The following is a 20,848-nucleotide window of genomic DNA, read 5'->3' as shown; positions in this document are numbered from 1 at the left end:
TGTGTGTGTGTGTGTGTGTGTGTGTGTGTGTGTGTGTGTGTGTGTGTAGGTTTCTCTCTGCCAGAGAGATCTTCCCTAGGTCAGCCTAGGGAAAAGGGAACAGACATTGCCAGGGCTGTCAGTGTTCACCTCTGTCTCCTCTCTCCCCAATTCTTATAACTTGCTTGTTTATACTCCCTTTAATTTCAATAACCAAAGAATCCTTCCTTGGAGGGAGGAGGGGAAGGAGAAGAGGGAAAAGGGCACAGGTGTCTTTACTATTTCTGCCCTCATGGGAGGACTAGTTAGCATCAGTGATCAAAAACCCTAGAGCTGCTAAATGTTCTGAAGGTTTTTGTCTGGATTTCTCCAGCCCAGTCACTTGGTTCTTGAGTTTGTAATCTTGGGCTGGGGGCATACTTGTGTGTGTATCTGGGGGGGGGGAACCAGAGGGCTCCTGGGGGGTGGTGTGTAGAAGTCCTCAATTACCAGGGCCTAACAACTCCATCATTAGTGGTGCCCACCAAGTCACTGTCTCCCATGGCCAGCCAAATCCTGTTTCCCTAAGAGTTATTCAGATTCAGTTACTCAGGAAGAAACTTTTTGCCTGAGAAAGATAGTGCTCAGAATAATATTTGTAGAGTCGTTTGCAAAACTTTAAAGCACTAGATAAAGGCCACCTATGGAAAGGGCTCAGAACCCAGAAGCCTCTAGGGGAAGGGAGGGGACAGGTAATGTACCTGTACAGGATCCTAGCAGTAACCCGAGTGTCAGAGACATTGGACCCTTGGTTTTCAAGGATCTGACTAGCCAGGGACCAGATGAGGGTGTTATTCATCTTGGTGACATGTTGGCTGAGGAGTCAGGAGGAGCTAAATTCAAATCCTGCCTCAGACACTGACTTAACTATGGGATCCTGGGCTAATCACTTAATTTCTCTGTGCCAGTTTCCTCATAGGTAAAGTGGGGATAATACTATCTGCCAGGGATTTTGTGAGCATCATATAAGATGACAAATGTAGAATATTTTAAGTGACATAAAATGCTAGTTAGTATTGTTTATTATTATTATTATTATTATCATCGTTATTTTTATGTGCACACATGCTGGAACGTCGGGTTCCTCAGGGTATAGACTATTTCATTTTTCACTTTTGTGTCCAAGTTCTCTTGTAGCAGCCGCTTAACGTTTGAATTGAATTTAAATAAATACAAAAGGGAGGATGAAGGAAAGCTGGAAAAAGTCAAGTCCTCTGGGTCTACAGAGTTAATCTGCCTCACCAACTCCTCAATATAATTGCTGTCAGTGAATGACCTTTCTGCTAGTTACCAGCCTTCATTTCCCCAATCTATCCTCCGCCTCACCGCCCCCAACCTTAGCGCAAATATAACACATCCCCTACCGGCCTCCCCACCCCCCCAAAAAAGCACACTAGCCTTTAGACACTAAGGGCCAGCCGGCACCTAGGACAGGGCTTGTCTGGCCATGGAGCCAACCTTGGCTAGCGCCGGACTGAGTGAAACTAGCAAGTTCTATGGGAAAGTAATTACCAACCTTTCCCAACCCCTGAAAGAGACCACAGTTAGGGTCAATAAGAAATTGAGTGCGCGCACACACATATACACACACACACACTCACACACACGGTCCGAACTATAACATTTACCTGTTAACAACTCTATCTTATGTCCCAGGACCTTCATCTCTGCTTTCCCTGACCACAACAGGTGCCCAAGAGCGTCAGGAGCAAAGCTACAGAGGAAAGCCAGCGGTGTCTCGGGAGACAGAGAGAGAGAGAGACGCCTCGGGCAGCCTGGCAGCGAGGAAGGAGGGAGCGAGCAGCAGTGCCCAGGGATGCCCAGCGGTGCCCAGCCCGAGGCGAGGCGGCAGGCACAACCCGGGAGCGCCGCGAGCGAGGAGAGAGTGAAGCTGGCTGCCTGACTAGTCAATGCAGATAAGTAGCCGCCTCGGGGGTTTTCCAAAAAGAATCCGCCAATCGCAAGAATGCGAACCCACAAAAGGCGTCTGTAACCTGGCCCCGTAGATCGGGTGAACTAGGGGGAGGGGGGTGGGGTTGAAGACTAAGCAACCTCAGCTGCAGCCCAGGAAATCAACCCCCGCACCCTCCCCACCCGAAACAAAGGAGGAGACTTCTCTTGAGCGTCCTGTCCCTGGCGTTCGCACCCGAGGAGCAGCCGCGCGTGGCGTCCGCACAATGTCACCCGGCAAACCCGAGCTAGCGCCGGCCCCACCCCGCCCCCGTCGCCACCGCCCCCAAACCAGATGGGTGCCTTCTCTCCAGAAGAACAATAGCAGGGGAGGGGTGCGGCGCGGGGCTGGGGGAGAAGGGCGAGCTAAAGAGAGAGCTAAGGAGATGCTAGCCTCGTCGGGCTGGCTCGGGTGGGCGCGCGGGGTCGGGGTGAGGGGCTAGAGCCCTCAGGCTGACAAGACGAGTCAAATGCGCGGCGGCGGGAAAGCTCCCAGCCTACTGGCTGGGCGGCGCTAACATACGGGGCCGCTGGAGGGAGATCGCGGAGGGCGAGGCAGGGCTGGGCATCTCCTCCCGAGGTCTAAGACGAAGGGGAGGGATTCACTGCCGGGAGCCGAGTTTCCTTAGGAGAGGAGGAGAAAACAGGGGTGTCCGAGTGGGGATTCTGGGGGAAGAGGGGACAGCCACAGACTTACCCGCTCACTGCCCCTTAGCCGCCGCCGCCGCCCTCCTCCTCCTCCTCGCAGGTGCCAGCCCACTAGGGAAGCCCCCTGGTCCCCGCTCTCGGAGGCTCCCTTTCTTCCCTAGGGTTACGAACGAGGGTGGAGCAATCCAGGTGTGTTCGGGGGCCGCAGCTGACCGCGGGGGGTGGAGGACGCAGGGGCTGGGTCTGGTCTGGACGTCCCTGGGGCTGTCAGGGGCTTCAGGAGTCTCCTCCGGTGCTAGGCGGGCTCGGAGAAGGCTTGGGGCCTGGGGGAGAGAGGCGGCTACGTGGCCGGTTTAAATGGGGGCTGCACCACTGCGTCAGGGTGGGGAGGGGGCAGGGGAGAAGGAGGCTCCCCGGGCTACGGACTAATCAAATGCGGCCGCCAGCGGGGCAACCCTGGGTCACAGGAACCCAAATCCGAGACCCCCCCCCCTTCCCACCCCTTTTTCATTCCCCTCCCCTCCTGGCCATACTCCTCCCCGAGCTGGGGACTGCTGGGATATTTGCCTTTAGACACGGCAAGGGGAGGGGTCTCGTCTCCCTTCCTCGTCCCGGATCGGGGCGTTTCGGGGCTGAGTCTGTTCCCTGACCCAGCCTGGCCCGCCCTTCTGATCCCGGGGGAGCCGCCCGCGGGTGCAGTCGGATAGCCTCTGGAGGGACGCCCACGCCTGCTGTCTTTGTTTAGAAGCCCAGGGTGGGCGGGGGTGGATGAGTCTTACTGGATGGTTAGAGACTAGGACCCACCCCCCAGATCCTGCCCTGCCCCGCTCTTCTCCTTTCTGTGGAGTAGCCTGCCGGGTGGAAAGTCCTAAAAAAAGGAAGCAGGGAGTAGGGGTGGGAGCGAGAGATGGGGTCCCAGAGGGGACCCACGTCCATTCAGCCTTTGTTTCAGGCCATTAGGGTTTTCCTCAGTGATTTATTTCTTCCGGGGATGAGAGGATCCTTCAGGGGTGTCCTCATCCCCAAAGACCCTCCTTAGGGGTGGGGCTGGGGGCTGTTTCAAGGCCTCGGAGTCGTTTAATAGAGATATGATCTGGGGGAAAAACACTCACACACCATCACTTTTACCCTGACCTCACCCTGTTTCCGAGTGTCACTCAGTCCTTGTCTAAAAGCCTGGGAAAAGTCCCGTCCAGAGAACGGATGTTCTTGTGATTTGGAGAAAGAGGGAAATCGGTAAAGCCATTCAGGGAGTCGTCCTAAATGAAAGGCAGCTCCCGCACGCAGAAGGTCTAACTCCTGAGCTCCCTGGAGTGGCCGCCCATCTGCCTTCTGCTAACTCTGGGCAAGATGAACACAGCTGTCTTTGTTTCCAGGGCCTGGCTTTCCCATCAGCGTCCGGGCTCCCGGCCCTCGGTGAAGTTTATTTCTCTGTCTGGCCAAACGACAGTGAAGTTAATGCCAAGATCCCACTATCCGCCGCTCCCCGCCTGAAATCAGCTCAACCCTCACATGTCACAACAAACATGCCATGCTGCCAGTTTATTTATCAGGTGTTCTCATTAAAAATAACACCACTTGAGGGCCAAGAAAGGTAGGTTCTTAGCCCACGCCCGGGTTCTATTCAGAAGCTCTTTCCACAGTCTTCAGACTCCCCAGTATTTCCCAGTCATTAATGGGACTATTTAACATCCTGGCAAAAAACCACTTCAGGTTCATTATGTATTTGAGTCTCTACTAAGGTTGGGACTTTGGGCAATTTCATGCTTTTATTTATCTTTTTAAAATCCTTATTATGGTACTGTATAAACATCATTGGCAAGGTCACACTTCCTTCAGGCTCACTAGAGAGCCTGCTGTGCTGAATTGTTTTCCAAGGAAGAAGAATAACACTAATAAAGTTTGTGTATGAGTGTGTGTCTGTGAGATGAAGAATCCGGCTTTGTTTGCTTTCCTATAATCTAGCAGGCTGGGCTCATTCATCCACTCCTCACAGGTTTGGGAAGAATGTTATAAATTTGCACCAAGGACCTCTGGGATATCCCCCAAATTGCAGGTTTCAAAGGTGGAATTTTAAAAATATATACATATATACATATACACATATGTATATATGTATATATTTCATTAAATACTTTCCAATTAATTACATGCAAAAAATTTAACATTTATTTAAAAAATTTTTGAGTCCCATGATGGAAAATATTATTCACATCCAGAGAAAGAATAATAAAGTCTGAATGCAGATCAAAGCATACTATTTTCACTTTTTTTGTTTTGTTTTTTTTCTTTCTCTTGGTTTTTCCCTTTTGTTTTGATTCTTCTTGCACCACATGACTAATGTGGAAATATGTTTAATATGATTGTACATGTATAACCTATATCAGATGCTTGTCATCTTGGGGAGGTAGGGAGGAAAAAAGTTTGGAACTCAAAATCTTATAAAGGTGAGTGTTAAAAACTTCCTTTACATGTAATTGGAAAAGAATAAAATACTATTTAAATTTTTTAAGTCCCAAATTCTCTTTCTTCCTCCTCCTTGAGAAGGCAAGCAACTTGATATCAGTTATACATGTGAAGTCATGCAAAACATATTTCCACATCAGCCATGTTGCAAAAGAAAACACACGCTCACACAAACAAGAAAAATAAAGTGTAAAAATGTATGCTTCAATCTGCAAAGGTGGAGCTTTAAAGAAATCTCCTAGAATACTGCCAAGGAGCTTTATGGTACAGTGGAATAGTTGGACTTGGAATAACTCACCCCAGTCAAGGAGGTCGCTTGGTAATGCCATTGGCTGACCTGGACTGTCTCCCACTCTTGAGGCTTCAGTAGGTAGTAGTGCCCTGGGCAGGAAGAAAGCCATTGTTAATCGGTGTCTTTCCAATAGTCCAAGTTAATGACTTTTCTTCTGTTGTCCGGGATGTCCTCCTTTGGAATATAAGGCGGTGGAGGAGTAGATCCTTTGGGCAGGTTTTGTTTTGTTTTCACTGGCAAGTAACAGCAAACGAAAAACAGCCCTAGTCAGAAGGCCAAGCTGTTGGCTAGCACTCACTGACGGGCCCCAGAAGTCTCAGCCTATCCTGGCTTCTGATTGCTGTTGCTGCTTGTCCTTCACAAGGGTGATGTCTGGAGGTCACTTGCCTCTATTTCTTAAACTGTAAAATGAAGCGGAGGAAGCTGGCCAATTTTGGAGCTGGACAGGGCCTCACGGATGCTCAGGTTCTGGGGTTCTCAACCTCCAGCCCGTGAACTTGTTTTTATTATTTCTTAATACATTGATGACTATTTCAGTTTAATCGGTTTCCTTTTTAATCCTATGTGTTTTATTGTAGGCATTTAAAAAAATTTCCCTGCACTACCAAAGGACTCTATAACTCAAAAATTTTAAGAATCTGAGATCACAGGCCAGTTTGAAGAGAGTTTAGAAGCAAGTGAGAAGTGTAAGCACCTAGCGTAGACAACTTTCTCAAGTTTGGATTAGAAGGGGAAAAGACGGAAGCGGTAAGTATCCTGCCAGTATAAAGGAACTACACATCTTTTTGATGAAAATATTAGCCAATAGTACCTATGAAGCTTCTGCCTTTTGTTTATCCAGGTGAAAAATAAAAGACTGCAGAATCAATGTAGTGATGCAATGTCGACCCATTGTCAGATTTGGGTAAGTCATTTCACTCCTCCCCACTCAACTCATCATGGGATCATAAATTTAGAACTAGAAGGGACCTTAGGGGCCGTCAAATCCAACTCCTTTATTTTGCAGAGAAGAAGACAGGTTGAGAGATGTTGGTGACTTGCCCAGGGTCACCCAGCTAGTAAGTGACTGAAGCAGGATTAGAATTCAGGTCTTCCTGACTCCAGAACTAGTGGTCCATCCACTGTACCACCTAACTTTCCAATGTCAGGAGTGCAGTCAAGTGAACGTATGGCTTCGGAAGAGTCAGAATCTTTCAGGGGATAGAACTTGTGTCCTTAGCGCTCTCTAGGTATTGATCATCTGAGCTAGTCAAACCAGCTGTCTCCATGCTGGGCCTTCTGTTCTCATCCTTCCTGCTTTGCACTCACCCCTGAAAACTTCTAGCTCCCTTCAACCATTTTCCAACACTTCCCGTCTTCCTTCTTTAGGATATAAGTTCCCTGAGAGCAAAGAATGACTGGCTTGCATTTGTATCCCCAATGCTTAGCCCTGTGTCTGGCACATGGTAAGTGCTTAGTATATGATCTCTGTCTCTCTTTCTCTCTGTCTCTCTCATCATCTATCTCTCTCTTTATGTCATCTTTCTGTCTGACTGCTTGTGCATATCAGTCTATCCGTCTGTCTAGATTTGTCTATTTATTTTTCTGTCTTTCTATCTCTCTCCATCTATCTGTCTTTCTGTTTCTGTCTGTCTACCCATACGTGTCTATCTTTCTATCTGTCTATCCATTCAACTCTGTCTTTTTGTCTGTCTGTCTGCTTGTTTGTCTATCTGTATATGTCTGTCTATCCATCTATCCCTGTATCTGTCTTTCTGTTTCTGTCTACCCATACATCTATCTTTCTGTCTGTCTAGTCATCCAACCGTCTGTCTACCCATCCATCTGTCTGTCTCTGTCTTTCTGTTTCTCCGTCCATCTACCTGTCTTTCTGTCTATTTCTCTTTCTGACTCAGTCTGTGTGTCTGTCTGTGTGTCTATCAGTCTTTCTATCTATCTGTTTGCCTTTCTGTCTCTGTCTTTCTGTCAAACTAGCTATCTCTTTGTCTTTCTCTGTGTCTGTTTACCTGTCTATCTATCCATCTATCTGTGTGTCAGACAAGAACCTGGAACAGTAAAAGACTGTTGTTTTCATTGCTATTTCTAGGTCTTTGGCTCAATTGGGATCAGCCTCTTCTGCTCCTAGCTTATGTTTGACCAAATTTTGTGGGCCTCCTTCAGTTTTGCAATGTATAAAACCTCTCCTCTCATGACAATAGCTAGTCCTTTTCTTCCTGATAAGGGCAGACTCTCACTCCTTTTCTGTCCCAGTTAAAGGAATTGCCCCCTCTCTGCGCCTCCCCTTTTAAGATGCAGAATCAAAGATTTAGCATTATATAGGGATCTTCAAGCACATCTGGTCCAACATCCTCATTCAAGAGTTATGGAAACTTAAAGAACACTTGGAAGCTAGCACAATGTCATATCCTATACCACACCTTTCTTGAAGGTCTTTCAAAATAAGATCACGTCTCACGTTGGAAGTGCATGAAGGCAGGAAGATGGTTCTTATGCCTTTTTAGGTCTCTTCCTATCACAGTGTCATAGACCTGGAACCCCTCATTTTACAGATGGGGAAACTGAGGCTCGGCAAAGTTAAGTGATTTGCCTAGGGTCACACAGCTAATAAGTGTTGGAGGTGGGATCTGAACCCAGGAATGCCTGACACCAGATCACCTTGCCTGTCTCCTCTGAATCCTCCTTTCCCTGAACCTTTTGCTGCTCCATTCAAGGCCTTGACCTTCCCCAACCCCTTTGCCACCAACATTCTGGCCTCAGTGACTCTTAACTGCTCCCCTCTCCCAAACTCTTATTCTTCCCCTCCCCCAGTTCCAGAGAATGGAAACAAATCACTGTGTACAGGCGCAGTTGTGACAAAGCCATCTGCTTGAACCATCCCTGCATCATCTGTGCACCAGTTTCAGCCCTTTTGTGTGTCATTCTCAGTGTGATTGACAAGCCTCCCCTCCTCCATCATCATGACTAAGCAGTGAGTGTCTTCCAGGAGGTCAGGCTGTGCTTTTTCAGGGGGAGATCCCTTGGAGACCATGGGAAAAGACACAGAGAATGTACCCATCAAATGTCAGAGCTGGCTGGGAACTTAGGAGTCATGTAGCCCATTTCTCATTTTACAAAGGAGGAAACTGAGGCCCAGAAAGGGGGATTGCCCAAGATCACACATCTCCTTACCTCCCAGTCTAGCGTTCTTTCCACCATGCTCAGGATGATCATATTTTAGACATGGAGCCATACGTTAAAAAAAAAACAAAGACAAAGAAATAACTTCATACAGGGCATGAAACACTTTACCGTGGGAGTCAGTAGCCATACTGCCAGATCTTCAGCTTATTTCAGGAATTTGAGCTCATTGGTTGACTCCTCTGCCTTGGTTTTTATGCCTGTAAAATGGAGATAATTCTATGTCTTTTCCTGGTGAAAAGGGTTTTGTAAATAAGACTTTGTCATGTCTCCACACTATTTCCCAGGGAGATGGGAGGGGAACAGATAAAAAGAAAGTGTAGCCATCACTGTTTGAATGGTCCATTCGCTCCCTCTCCATGCCACTGCCTACCCCTATGACCTATGGCACTGACAATCGTACTCAACTTTGTGGCACAGCAAATGGAGTGCTAGACTTAGAATCAGAAAGACCTGAATTCAAATCCTGCCTCAGATACTTAACCAGTTTTGTGACTCTGAGCAAATCATGTAATCTCTCTCAGGCTCAGTTTCCTTACCTATTAAATGGGATAATAAAAGCACCTATTTCACAGGGGTATTGTGAGGATAAAATGAGATCACATTTATAAAATGCTTTGCAAACTTTAAAGTGCTATATAAATGCTAGTTTTTTTATCATTATTATCATGAGAGAGCATTGGAGATCACAGTGGGCATCAAATCTCAGCTGTGGCTATCATTAGTGTCTTGTCTATAGTTCAATATCATGAAATATATTAAACAATACTCATAGATTCTTAGGGTTAGAAGGGAACCCAGAGGTCTGGACCAATCCCAACCCAAGGCATGAAAGTCTTCCACAATATCTTTGGTAAATGGCTGTCCAGCCTCAACCTGAAGATAAAGTGATGGGGATGGTGATGGGGTGGGCAGCGAAGAGATGGAATGAAATTTGTGTTAACCTTTTCCATTCTAGGGCAGACTAACTGTTAGAAAGTTGTTCTTTATGTAGCCCCACCTGGTTACTACTGAATAGAAAAGAGATAAAGAGGGGGGGGGGAGAGAGAGGGGGGGAGAGAGAGAGAGAGAGAGAGAGAAGGCTAGTATTTTGAATGCAGAATAGAAGACATCCCCAGGAATGTTATTAGGCTCAAATGAGATAATGAATATGTCTTTTATTGCTGCTAGTGAGTGTCTGAGGCCAGATTTGCACTCAGGTATTCCTGATTCCAGGCCTAGAGCTCTATCCGCTGTGCCACCTACCTGCCCACCGTATAAATACCTGTTGTTACTACTATTAGCCTCCAGTTGCCAGGCCTCCGATCTAGTGATGATTTAATTCTCTGAGCCTTCTACTCTACTTCTGTTCCTCATTTTGGATTTCTCTGCCTTCTCCATCATGGCCCCAGTAAACTTATCATTGGGAAATCTCCCATCTTGCAAGATCCAATCAACTGTCAATACCCTCTGCCTCTCTGACTGGAGGGTGGAGCTATGAACTTCTCCATTTAAAGAGAATAGGACTAACATCTCATTTCCCACCTGGCTTCACTCATTTTGGACCCTCCCCTCCCCCCACTTTTTGACCTTCTTTTGTGAGTTGCTTTCTACCATATTCATAAGATTGTAAACTCCTTTTTTTTAAAATTTTTTTTCATTTTTAGGCAATTAGGGTTAAGTGACTTACCTAGGGTCACACAGCTAGTAAGTGTCAAGTGTTTGGTCCAAGACTGGATTTGAACTCAGGTCCTCTTGACTTCAGGGCCGGTGCTCTTTCCACTGCACCATCTAACTGCCCCTAGGTTGTAAACTCCTTGAGGACAGACACTGTCTTTCCTTTTTGGGTGTTTCTTCAGTACTTAGCACATGTTTAATGCTTAATCAATGTTTATTGACTATTGACTCTGGATGAGCTTAAGCAATGTTTATAGAGCAATAAGTGAAGCATACTGGTAAATGTTTAACAAGAGGTAGGGAGTGTAAGACTTTTAAGTTTAATTTGCATTATTAACACTGTCTTAAGTCTAGACAATCAAAACAGTAAATTAAGCCCTGATTTGTAGCAATAGCCAATTTCTGAGGTGTAAATGCTCACATTAAAAATTTAACAATCCACTCTGGAAGCCACTTAGAGCTGGCTTCAGCACATCCCTGGATATCTCCCTCCACTTTTCCCCTCCGACAAGCATGTGGAGAAAGCTGTCACCCCAACAATCCTTTGATTCTCATCCCTGACACTCTCAGCTACTGCTATAAGCATGGAAGATAGGGAGTGTTCACCGAGTCATGATTATCCTTTTACTTCCACAAAGACCGAAACTACAGCTTCCCTTGGAAGAGGGGCATTCTAGACTTCTCTAGATATATCGTGCTACTGCACCCAGATGGCTCCAGAGAAGAAAGTGAGGCTGGTGACTTTGCACAGCCCTCCCTCACTTAAATCCGATTCACTTGTATATCATGGCATCACCTCCCTGATGTCATGGTTCTCTTTGAGAATGAAAGACAAACAACCACAGATATCCATCCCACATGTGCCCCAGTCCCCGTGGCCTGGTTCAATCAGCCACATGCCCTGTTGTTACCTGCTCCTAAAGGAAGAGAATTGAACTAGTCAGACAGGCTACTTGGCAGCACAGCCAGTGGAAAGTGTGTTGGGTCTGGAATCAAAAGAACTGGATTCGAATCTTGCCTGTGCCTTATTAACTATGTGACTTTGGGCAAGTCAGGTGAGTTTCCTCACATGTAAAAGGATGGGGTCAGACCAGATGACCTCTAGCATCCCTCCAGTTCTAGGTCTCTGATTCTGAGATTCTCTCTCCATCGAAGAAAATTTGGGATGAAAAAGCCAATGTATCATTCATTCTCTCCCATAGTCACCTATTTGACTAGGAAGGAATGACTTGGGCCCCATGGAGAACATTCCTTATTTCGAACACCTTAATGTTCCAAGAAAGCCCACAGCTCCAGATATGCTCTCTGCTTTTACCTAAGCTAACCCCATTCCCTGAGTCAGTGTGTACAAAATGACACTGTCTGGGAAGTCCCTTCATCGTCTCCCCCCGCAGGGTTGGTCTCTGGCTGTGAGTGCGCTGGGGGACCGGCAGGAAGGGTGGGCTCCCTGGACTTCAGCTAAGTGTACGGCAAGTTCATTCTTTTATCAGGCTGCTCCATTCCATCTATAGATTACTCTGGGTACACGATGAGCCTGTTCTCTTTAAGAGACACTCATCAACCCCAGGGTTCTTTACAGTCTCTCAAGGAATTGCCCTGGTGGGGAGACAATCTGTTCTTTGACCACACTTGATCTCCCTTTTAGTAATTCCCGGAATCTGCTGTGCTCTTCCTGTTGTACTCCAAATGATTTGGCGGAGAGCCTTTTCAAATGCCTGAATGGGGAGAGATCACAGGCTGCCATTTTGCAGATTAGGTCTCCCGAGTTAATACATTCCCATCGGCATCTAACTCAGGCCCAGGAAAGGATTAAGAGTAAAGCAGTAACTCAGGGCCCAGGACCTGAGTGTTTTTAGAACTTTGGCTGTGTGGTACTAGCTAGGGATCAGACAACAAAGGTCTCAAGTGAATCTAGCATTTCGTGGTTGTGGATGTGCCTTCCGATGGTGTAGATCCCACCCTTCCCATGTCTGGCTCTTATCCATGTCCTCCCATGAGTCTCCTACAGAGAACCCACCCAGTGTTCTGGGGACTTCTTCACTGTCCCTTGAGATCTCAAAGATGTGAATGGAGCACATAGAGTGCCCATAAGTCCTGGCTCTTGCTATGTAGCCAATCTGTGATGATATCCCTCACTTCCATTCTTCTTCGGAGTTCCCTAATTTTTTATGTGGCAGTGCGCTCTCACATCGACCAGGAGCCATTCCATCACCCTCCATGTGAGACTTATTTTCCTTTCTGCAGGCCTTGTGGGATTCCATGATTCACAGTTAGACAACAACACTGACAAAGTATTGGTATCAAAAAGATGGGCCTTTTTTTATTCAAAATATTACTATATATGTATGTATCTTGAATATATACAGAATATAAATGTGTGTGTGCATGTATGTGTATCTTGTTGTTGTTCGGTTGTTTCAATGATGTCCAACTCTTTGTGATCCCATTTGGGGTTTTCTTGGCAAAGATAATGGATTGATTTACCATTTCCTTCTTTAGCTCATTTTATAGATGAGGAAACTGAGGCAAACAGGGTTAAGTGACTTGCCTAGGGTCACATAACTAGTAAATATCTAAGGCTAGATTTGAACTCAGGAAGATGAGTCTTCCTGACTCCAGGCCTGGCATTCTATCTACTGCATGCCACTCAGTTGCCCCATATATAGATATATAGATACATATACATATATACACACACACACACACATATGTGTATATCTATCTATCTATCTATCTATCTATCTGTCTGTCTGTCTGTCTGTCTTCCTTCATTCCCCAATAGAAAAGTGGTCAAAGGATATGAGTAGGCAATTTTCAAAAGATGAAATCAATACTATCAATAATCACGTGAAAAAATGCTCTGAATCATTAATCATTGCAGAAATGCAGATTAAAGTGACACTGAAGTTCTACTTCACACTTATTAGACTTGCAACAACGATCCAAAAGGAAAATGACAAATGTTGGCAGGGCTGTAGGAAAACAGGTACATCAAGATACTGTTGGTGCAGCTGGGATTTCATTCAGCTATTAGGGGGAACAATTTAGAATAGTGCCCCCAAAGTTACTGAATGTGAATATATAGCTTTTGACTCAGATGTGCCATTACAAGGCCTATGCCCCTAAAGAAATCAAAGAAAGAGGGAAAGGTTCTATATGTACGAAAATATTTATACTAGCTCTTTTTGTAGTAGCAAGATATTGGAAATAAAAAGGATGTCTGGGGAAAGGCTAGACAAGTTGTGGTATATGATTATGATGGAATAGTATTGTGCTGTAAGAAATGACAAAGCAGTTTGATTTTTAGGAAATCATGGAAAGACTTGCATGAAATAATGAAGAGTGAAATGAGCAGGACTGAGAGAACATTGTATACAGTAACAACTATATTATTCAAAGAATAATTGTGAACAACTAAGTTATTCTGAGTATTGTAAGTATTCAGATCAACTACAAATGACCAATAAAGGAAGATGCTATCCACCTCTAGAGAAAGAATTGATAAACAGAAGTATGCATCATATGATTTTACACACATACATACATACATGCACATACACACACACACACATATATATATATACACACATATAGGTCTATGTTTAATGGTAACCTTTTCTAGTGTGGGGTGGGGAGGAAGGGATGGAGCAGGACACTTCAGAACCTAAAATGTAACAAAAACTTAAATTAAAAAAAAAAAGGAAATTAAAGTGGTGTCCTGTTGGAGAATGGCTAAACAAATTGTAGTATTATATGGATGTAATGAACAATTATTGTGCCATAAGAAATGATGAACTGGACAGTTGCAGAGGAAACTATGAAACCTCTAATGAATGGACATAGAAGGAAGTGAGTGGAATTAGGAGAACAATTTATCCAATGATAACAAAATCATACAGTAAAATAACTTTGAACAACTTGAGAACTCCAATCAGCATAATCATAAACCATGAATCCAAAAGAACGAAGATGAAACACTCCACTTACCTCCCAAAGAGAGAGAGAGGTGAGGATATCATTGTGGACATGGCCAATGAGGGAATTTGTTTTGCTGGGCTATACAGTTATGGAGTGAGGGCTTTATTTTTCAGGTTTTAAAATTTTACTCAATGCAAAGGGAGGGTGAGAATAGATTAATTTTTTTAAAAAAGGAAGCCTGTACATACACAAATACATGAATATATATAATATAATACTGCACATGTGTGTATATGTGTGTGTGTATATGTGTGTGTGTGTGTGTATGTGTGTGTAAGCACATTGAGGACTATGATGTTAGAGTCCAATAGTGGAGGCTTTATTGTCCTAAATGATGACAAAAGTCTTGGAAGATTTTATCTATTCTTCTGTTTTTGTCATCCATTTTTGTCCTTAAAAGCCCTTCTTTTTTAATTGGACCTTTCACCAGGCTTACTTTAAGCTGATTTTTTTTTCCTTTACTGCTTCTCAGTCTGGTATGTGATATTTCCCATAACCTTCCATCATTATTCTCTTAAGATTTTACCAACAATTTTATATTCTAAGCTGTTGTCATCCTTGGTCACCATACCTCTCTGCTCGGCAAATAAATCAAATATCTACTGACCTTGGTGTTTTTTAGGCTCTTTTGGTCTCTTTGCTAGGGAAATTGACTTATATCAGTTAAACCTCTACATGGAATTATTTTAGTACGTGCTTGTGTCCTTTACTTAATCTATATTCTGTAAGTACTCTGAATAGGTCAGGCTAAAGTTGTTTCAGGGGGCAGTTAGGTGGTGCAGTAGATAGAGTGCCTGGGCCTGGAATCAAGAAGACGTGAGTTTAAATTTGGCCTCAGACACTTAATAGTTGTGTGACCCCCGGGCAAGTCACTGAATCTTGTTTACCTGTTTCCTCATCTGTCACATGAGCTGGAGAAGGGAGCGGCAAACCTCTCCAGCGTCTCCAGTGGCCAAGAAAACCCCTAAATGGGGTCACAAAGAGTTGAATGTGCCCGAGAACACCAACAACAGCGAGTTGTTTCAGTGGCACTCTATGTCCTTTTGTTTGTTTCTATTCTTTCTTCTAGCTTCTTTGCTCAAACAAATCAGTGTTCTGGCTCTGCACAGATAACTGATTCAGGAATAACTTCTACATCATTAATGGGTCATTTCCTGTCTCTTAAAACATAATCAACTTCATTTTTTTTGGCACTGTTATTCACCATTCACCATATTTATTGACCGCCACTTCTTTTCTTGAATAAAGCATTCATGACATAATAGTAATCATAAAAGCTAGCATTTTAAAAACATTTTAAGGTTTGCGAAGCACTTTATACTTAGGTCTTCCTGATTCCAGGTCGATCTAATGAAAGATGTTGAACCCCAAGTTCAAGTTCAGCCCTCTCATTTTATATTTGAGGAAGCTGAGGCATAGAAAGCTTCAATGGTTTGCCCATGGTTGTCCCATTAGTGAGTGGCCGAGATGGAATTCGAATCCAGGTCTCTCTGACTTCAAGTCCAGTGCTCTAACTGCTAGGCTATGAGAAAATCTTCCAAATTTTCCTGTTGGCAGATGACATCAGACCGATTAGATCAAACACCAGAGTACTGGACAGCCCACCTTAATAAGATCCATAATCACTCATAAGAGTTCAGCTTGACGAGTCACACAGGAAAAACCAAGTGGATAAAGAATGCTTTTTGGTCTGACTATGATATGCAGTTGGATAAAAACCCCTAGAGTTGGTCCATTGGTATGTATACCTTGCCGAAGCCCCTAGAATGCACTTAGGAAATTATGGGGTGCATTTAGTGACCCCTAGCTTTTTCCTTACCATAAAAATCGATCTTTTAAATACCACTATTCTTCCAATGATGCTATATCAACAAGGTGCTTACTATGGGTCACGCGCCATGCTGACAAAAACACAAGTCTCTGCGCTCGAGGAGCTTACAGTCTAATGGGGGAGACAATGTGCAAACAACTACATACAAACAAGCTATAGACGGGATAAATCTCAGAGGGAGGGCACTAGCATTCAGAGGCATATGACTGTATATTGACTGCAAATAAGAATACCACAGTCTTTGAAGAATCAAACTGTGGGCCACTCAGAGGGTGAAGGAGAGATGTATGGAGGGTGCAAGTGGGTTGTAGTTGATTACTAACAGAGGAATGCAAACCTAAGTAGTACCATAGATAGCACCAAAGAAATGTACAACCAGGAAAGGGAAAGAGCATGCAGTGAGAGGAAAGGATAGCCACGTAATGCCTGGCACCCAGTAAACACTTAATAAAAGCTTATTGATGAATTGATCAATAACAGAAAACAAATAGACAACCATTGTGCTCCATTGATACCTCTAGAATGACAAGAAAACTGAGATGTTTTAGATACGGATTTTTCTCCTCCTCCATTGGGGGCAGATTTATGGGAGGACATGGACAAGAATCGCTTTGTCAGTCAACTAGCATTTATTAAATGCCTACTATGTGCCAGACACTGTGCAAAGCACTGGGAATACAAAGAAAGGTCAAAGATGGTCCCTGCCCTGGAGGAGCTCACAGTTTAGTGGGAGGAAAAGGCATGGACAAGCTTTCAGTCTGTATCATTGGAGGCAGGACCCATAGCACTAAGACTGAAGAATTAGAGGCAGCTAGGTGGTGCAGTAGATAGAGCACCGGCCCTGGAGTCAGGAGGATGTGAGTTTAAATCCTGCCTCCGACATTCACTCAAATCCAGCCTCAGACACTTACTAGCTGTGTGACCCTGGGCAAGTCACTTAACCTCTGTCTGCCTCAGTTTTCTCAACTGTTAAATGGGGATATAATAGCGCCCATCCTGCAGGGTTTTTGTGAGGATCAAATGAGATAATATTTGCAAAGCACTTTGCAAACTTTAATGAGCTGTATAAATGTTTGCCATCATCTATTAGGTGTATCAAAGAACAACAATAATAACAACCAGCATTTATCTAGCACAAATAACTTCACAAATATCTCATTTGATTCTCACAACAACCCAGTGAGGTAGGTGCTATTATTATCCCTGTTTTGTAATTGAAGAAACTAAGGCAGACAGAGATTAAGGAACTTGGCCAGGGTCACATAAGTAGGATGTTTCTGAGGAGGAAGGAAGGAAGAAGGAAAAAAGGAAGGTAGAAAGGAAGGGAAGAAGGAAGGAAGGGAGGAAGGAAGGAAGGGAGGAAGGAAGCATTATTAAGCACTTACAATGTACTGGGCACTGTGCTAAGCCCTGAAGATACAAGCCTTCCTGGGGGAAGGTAAGACATCAAAAGGAACCAAAAAGTGGAGGTAGGGAGAGGAAGGTGCAAGGATGTGATTTTGAAGTTTAGAAAGTCAGGGACAGGGCCAAGAGGAGAGGGAGGGCAGACCAGCCGAGGCTCTTCCACAAAATGGAGGCTCCAGGAGGAGCCCACCAGTGGGAGTCAGGGCAGCGGGCCTTGTGCAAGAACATTCTAGCTGAGAAGGCCAAAAGGTTAATAGACTGTTTCAGAGCAAGGAGATTCTAGGCATTAAGGGAAGTTCCAGGGTGAGGCAGCAGCAGAGAAGGCAAGGTTCTGAAAGCCACAGAGAGAGGGATAGGCTGGGCAGCTATGTGGAGGATGGGCTGAAGTGGGGAGAGACTTGAGTCAGGAAAACCAGTTATAAAGCTATTTCAATCATCCTGGAGAGAAAGGACCATAATTAGGGTGTCGGTTGCGTGAGTAAAGAAGAAGGGATGCTTGCTGGGGACTTTGTAGAGGAAAAAATGACAAGATTTGGTGCCTGATTGGATATGTGGGGCTAATGACCCAAGTGGAGTTGAGGATCCAGGAATTATCTGTTCAATAAGCATTTCCAAGCTCCTGCCCTGTACCAGGCACTGTGCAAGGGTGGGGAGAGGCGAGAAATACAAACACACAAATAAACAAACAAATGAATGAATGAATGAATGAACCAACTCCTACTTCCAAGGATGAACTAATCTCTGCTTCACAACTGAGATTGTGATCTGTGATCTGTGAGTGACTGGAAGAATCTGTGTGACTCCAACAATAAAAGGGAAGGCTCTTTTAAGTGCTGGCTCCTAAGATTTAGAATTTAAAGGGACCCTAAAGATCTTCTGGTCCAATCTTTTCCTCTTACAGATGGGGAAACTGGGGCCGAGAGAGACTGCCCAAGGTCACACAGGTGATAAGTAACAGAGCCAAGATTTGAAGCCATGTTTCCTCTCAGCTGCCTGCTATTTGCTCTGCTTTATTAGGTTTGAAGGTGGAAAGGAATAGGTGTTTGGGGGAGGAAGGGAATTCTTCTTCCATCTTCTCTCCATGCAGCCCTCTCTAGGTATTTTCAGGCTCTCACCTGGGCCATCTCCAATCTCCAGTCCCTCACTGGTCACCTGCCCTGAACAAAATTCTGCTCAGCAACAGCACAAAGCTATTTTATTGGTGGAGAGTCTCAGAAATCAGATTCTGAGAGCAAGACAGAGGACATGAGAGTGTTTCGGGTCCAAGCCTCTATTTCCCTGGCCATCTTCAATATTATCTTGAGGGTCGATCGATAGCAATAAAAACCCAAATCCTTTGGCATTAAAGGTAGATGATTCTGTCCCTTAGGGCACATAAGCCATAAAGATGCTACTTGAAGGTCTGTGGGATTCAACCCAGACTCAGGCTGTGAGATGACTCGGCAAAGTCAGAAGCAGATCAAACATAATTTAGTTCTTATGTTGGCTGGCAATGACATTGTCCCTTAGGAGGAGGGAAGGGCTCCCAGTGTGGGGGCGGGGGAGGAGAGGACTGAGATGGCCCCAGGTGATTCAGGATTTAGTCATAAGACTCTAGCTCACTCCATTGATTCAGCAGTGCCGACTCTGAACTTCTGTCCATGGTACCTATATGTGGCTGCCAATGGGGAAGAACAGGAACAAAACTGAGCCTTTGTGCTCCTGGGTGCCAGTGATGGTGACACCCAGGGGTGAGAGGCAGGGGCTCAAGGAGGAAGATGATCTGCCCAGCTGACAAGGAAGCACAGCTCTCTGATCCTTAACCAGCCTCAGCCTCCAAGATGCCAGCTCTCTCCTTGAGCTCCCTGACTTGCACTTGGCCCCACATTATCAAGCAGATGGGTACCCTGCAGTGACATATGTGCTACCTGTCCAAGGATGTGACTTTACTCTGCCCACTCTGAATCAAGCCAGGGGCCATGGGATTCTCTCAGCCTCTCTGAGCCTCCTCCAGGGCCCACAGGTGCTACCCCGCTCCAAGCAAAGACTCTTGTAGACTTCCTCCCAAAGGCAGTGTAATCATGATCACCCATTCAATTCCCCAAACATTTATGAGCAGGGCACTGTGCTGCATGCTGGAGACAAGAGGGTAAAAATCATAATAGCTTGCCTTTAAAGACTGATTTAAGATCTGCAAAGCAGATTTTACATGTTATCTCATTTGACCCTCAAAACATCTCTGGGACGTAGGGTGCTATTATTAGCATACCTATTTTAGGGATGAGAAAACTGAGGCACAGAAAGGTTAGATGACTTTCCCAGGGTCACACGGTTAATAAGTGTCTGAGGCAAGATTTGAACTTGGGTCTTCCTGAGTCTTCCTGACTCCAAGTCTGGCACTTTATCCACTATGAAAAAACACCATAGCCCTTGTTTATAGTGAGCCAGTCAATAAGTATCTATTAAGTGCCTACTATATGTCAGGCACTGTGCTAAGCATTGGAGGAAGGTTACAAAGAAAGGCAAAAGACAATCTCTGTCCTCATAAAACAACTCACAATCTAATGGAATTATAGTGTTCTAGGGGAACCCACTACTCCAGGTGTGGCCTGATGGTTCAATTTCAGTTTCAGATCTGTGATTCTGTCAACACAAAGATCAGAGATCTGTGAAGATAGAGAAGGAGTAGGGGGAAGAGAGAGGGAGAGAGACAGAGACAGAGAGAGATAGAGAGAGAGACAGAGACAGAGATAGAGATGGAGATGCCGAGAGAGAGAGAGAGAGAGAGAGAGAGAGAGAGAGAGAGAGAGAGAGAGAGAGAGAGAGAGAGAGAGAGCGCTCAGCTTATCTGGTCTTCATTAAGAGAGGCACAGTTTTCATTAAAACAGAGGCGATGATCCCACTGCACTCTGCCCTGATCAGACCATACCTGGAGTTTTGTATTCAGTTCTGGCCACCATAGTTTAGGAAGGACATTGCCCAGCTGGAGTGTCAGGAAGAGGGCATCCAGGATGTGAAGGGCCTCCAGTGTATGCTATATGAGGATTAATTTAAGGAACCAGGCAGTTTAGCTAGAAGAGACTACTTAGGGAGGATGCCATAGCTGTCTTCAGGCATTAGAAGGGTTGTCAGTTGAAAGGACATGAGATTTGTTCCACTTGCCCTAGAGGGCATGACAAGGAGCCATGGGTGGCAGCTGTAAAAAGCCAGCTTTAGTCTTGATGTGGAAAAGTCCCCTCCTGGCAATGAGAATGCTCCATAAGAGGAACAGTTGCCTAGGAAGCTGTGGGTTCCATCTCAGAGCAGGTCTTTCAGTGGAGGGCGGGTGACCATTCACTGGCTGTATCATGGTGGTGATTTCTTTTGGGTTTGAGTTATACTACGCTGTCCCTGAAGTTCCTCCTAATTCTAAAACTCTGTGATTAAATCCTGACTTTACCCAGCTCTTT

The 20,848-nt window shown here is 45.0% G+C and overlaps 1 protein-coding gene and 1 long non-coding RNA gene across 8 annotated transcripts in view; one reads left to right on the top strand and one right to left on the bottom strand.

Moving 5' to 3' along the window:
* The window catches only part of NDRG4 (NDRG family member 4), a 77,275-nt gene extending 71,653 nt beyond the window's left edge, over window positions 1-5,622 (bottom strand). For 2 of the 7 annotated variants that reach the window (XM_027857874.1, XM_027857876.1), the window contains exon 1: window positions 5,381-5,622. In XM_027857874.1, the coding sequence (XP_027713675.1) occupies window positions 5,381-5,483 (103 nt within the window). In that variant the 5' untranslated portion in view covers window positions 5,484-5,622. Of the gene's footprint in view, window positions 1-1,646; window positions 1,804-2,665; window positions 3,059-5,380 lie in introns of those variants that run through there. The other 5 variants (XM_027857875.1, XM_027857878.1, XM_027857880.1 and 2 more) reach the window with 4 other exon arrangements.
* Window positions 3,869-6,273, top strand: LOC114039944. Its single transcript, XR_003568719.1, has 3 exons — window positions 3,869-4,210; window positions 5,953-6,121; window positions 6,216-6,273. It is a non-coding gene; the product is annotated as an uncharacterized LOC114039944 (long non-coding RNA).
* The last annotated feature ends 14,575 nt before the right edge of the window (window positions 6,274-20,848 follow it).

This window comes from Vombatus ursinus, unplaced genomic scaffold, assembly GCF_900497805.2.
Source record: "Vombatus ursinus unplaced genomic scaffold, bare-nosed wombat genome assembly UNPS02012515.1, whole genome shotgun sequence".
NCBI lineage: Eukaryota > Metazoa > Chordata > Mammalia > Diprotodontia > Vombatidae > Vombatus > Vombatus ursinus.
Note: the sequence above shows the minus strand (reverse complement) of the source record. Positions and strands in the feature narration are given on the sequence as shown.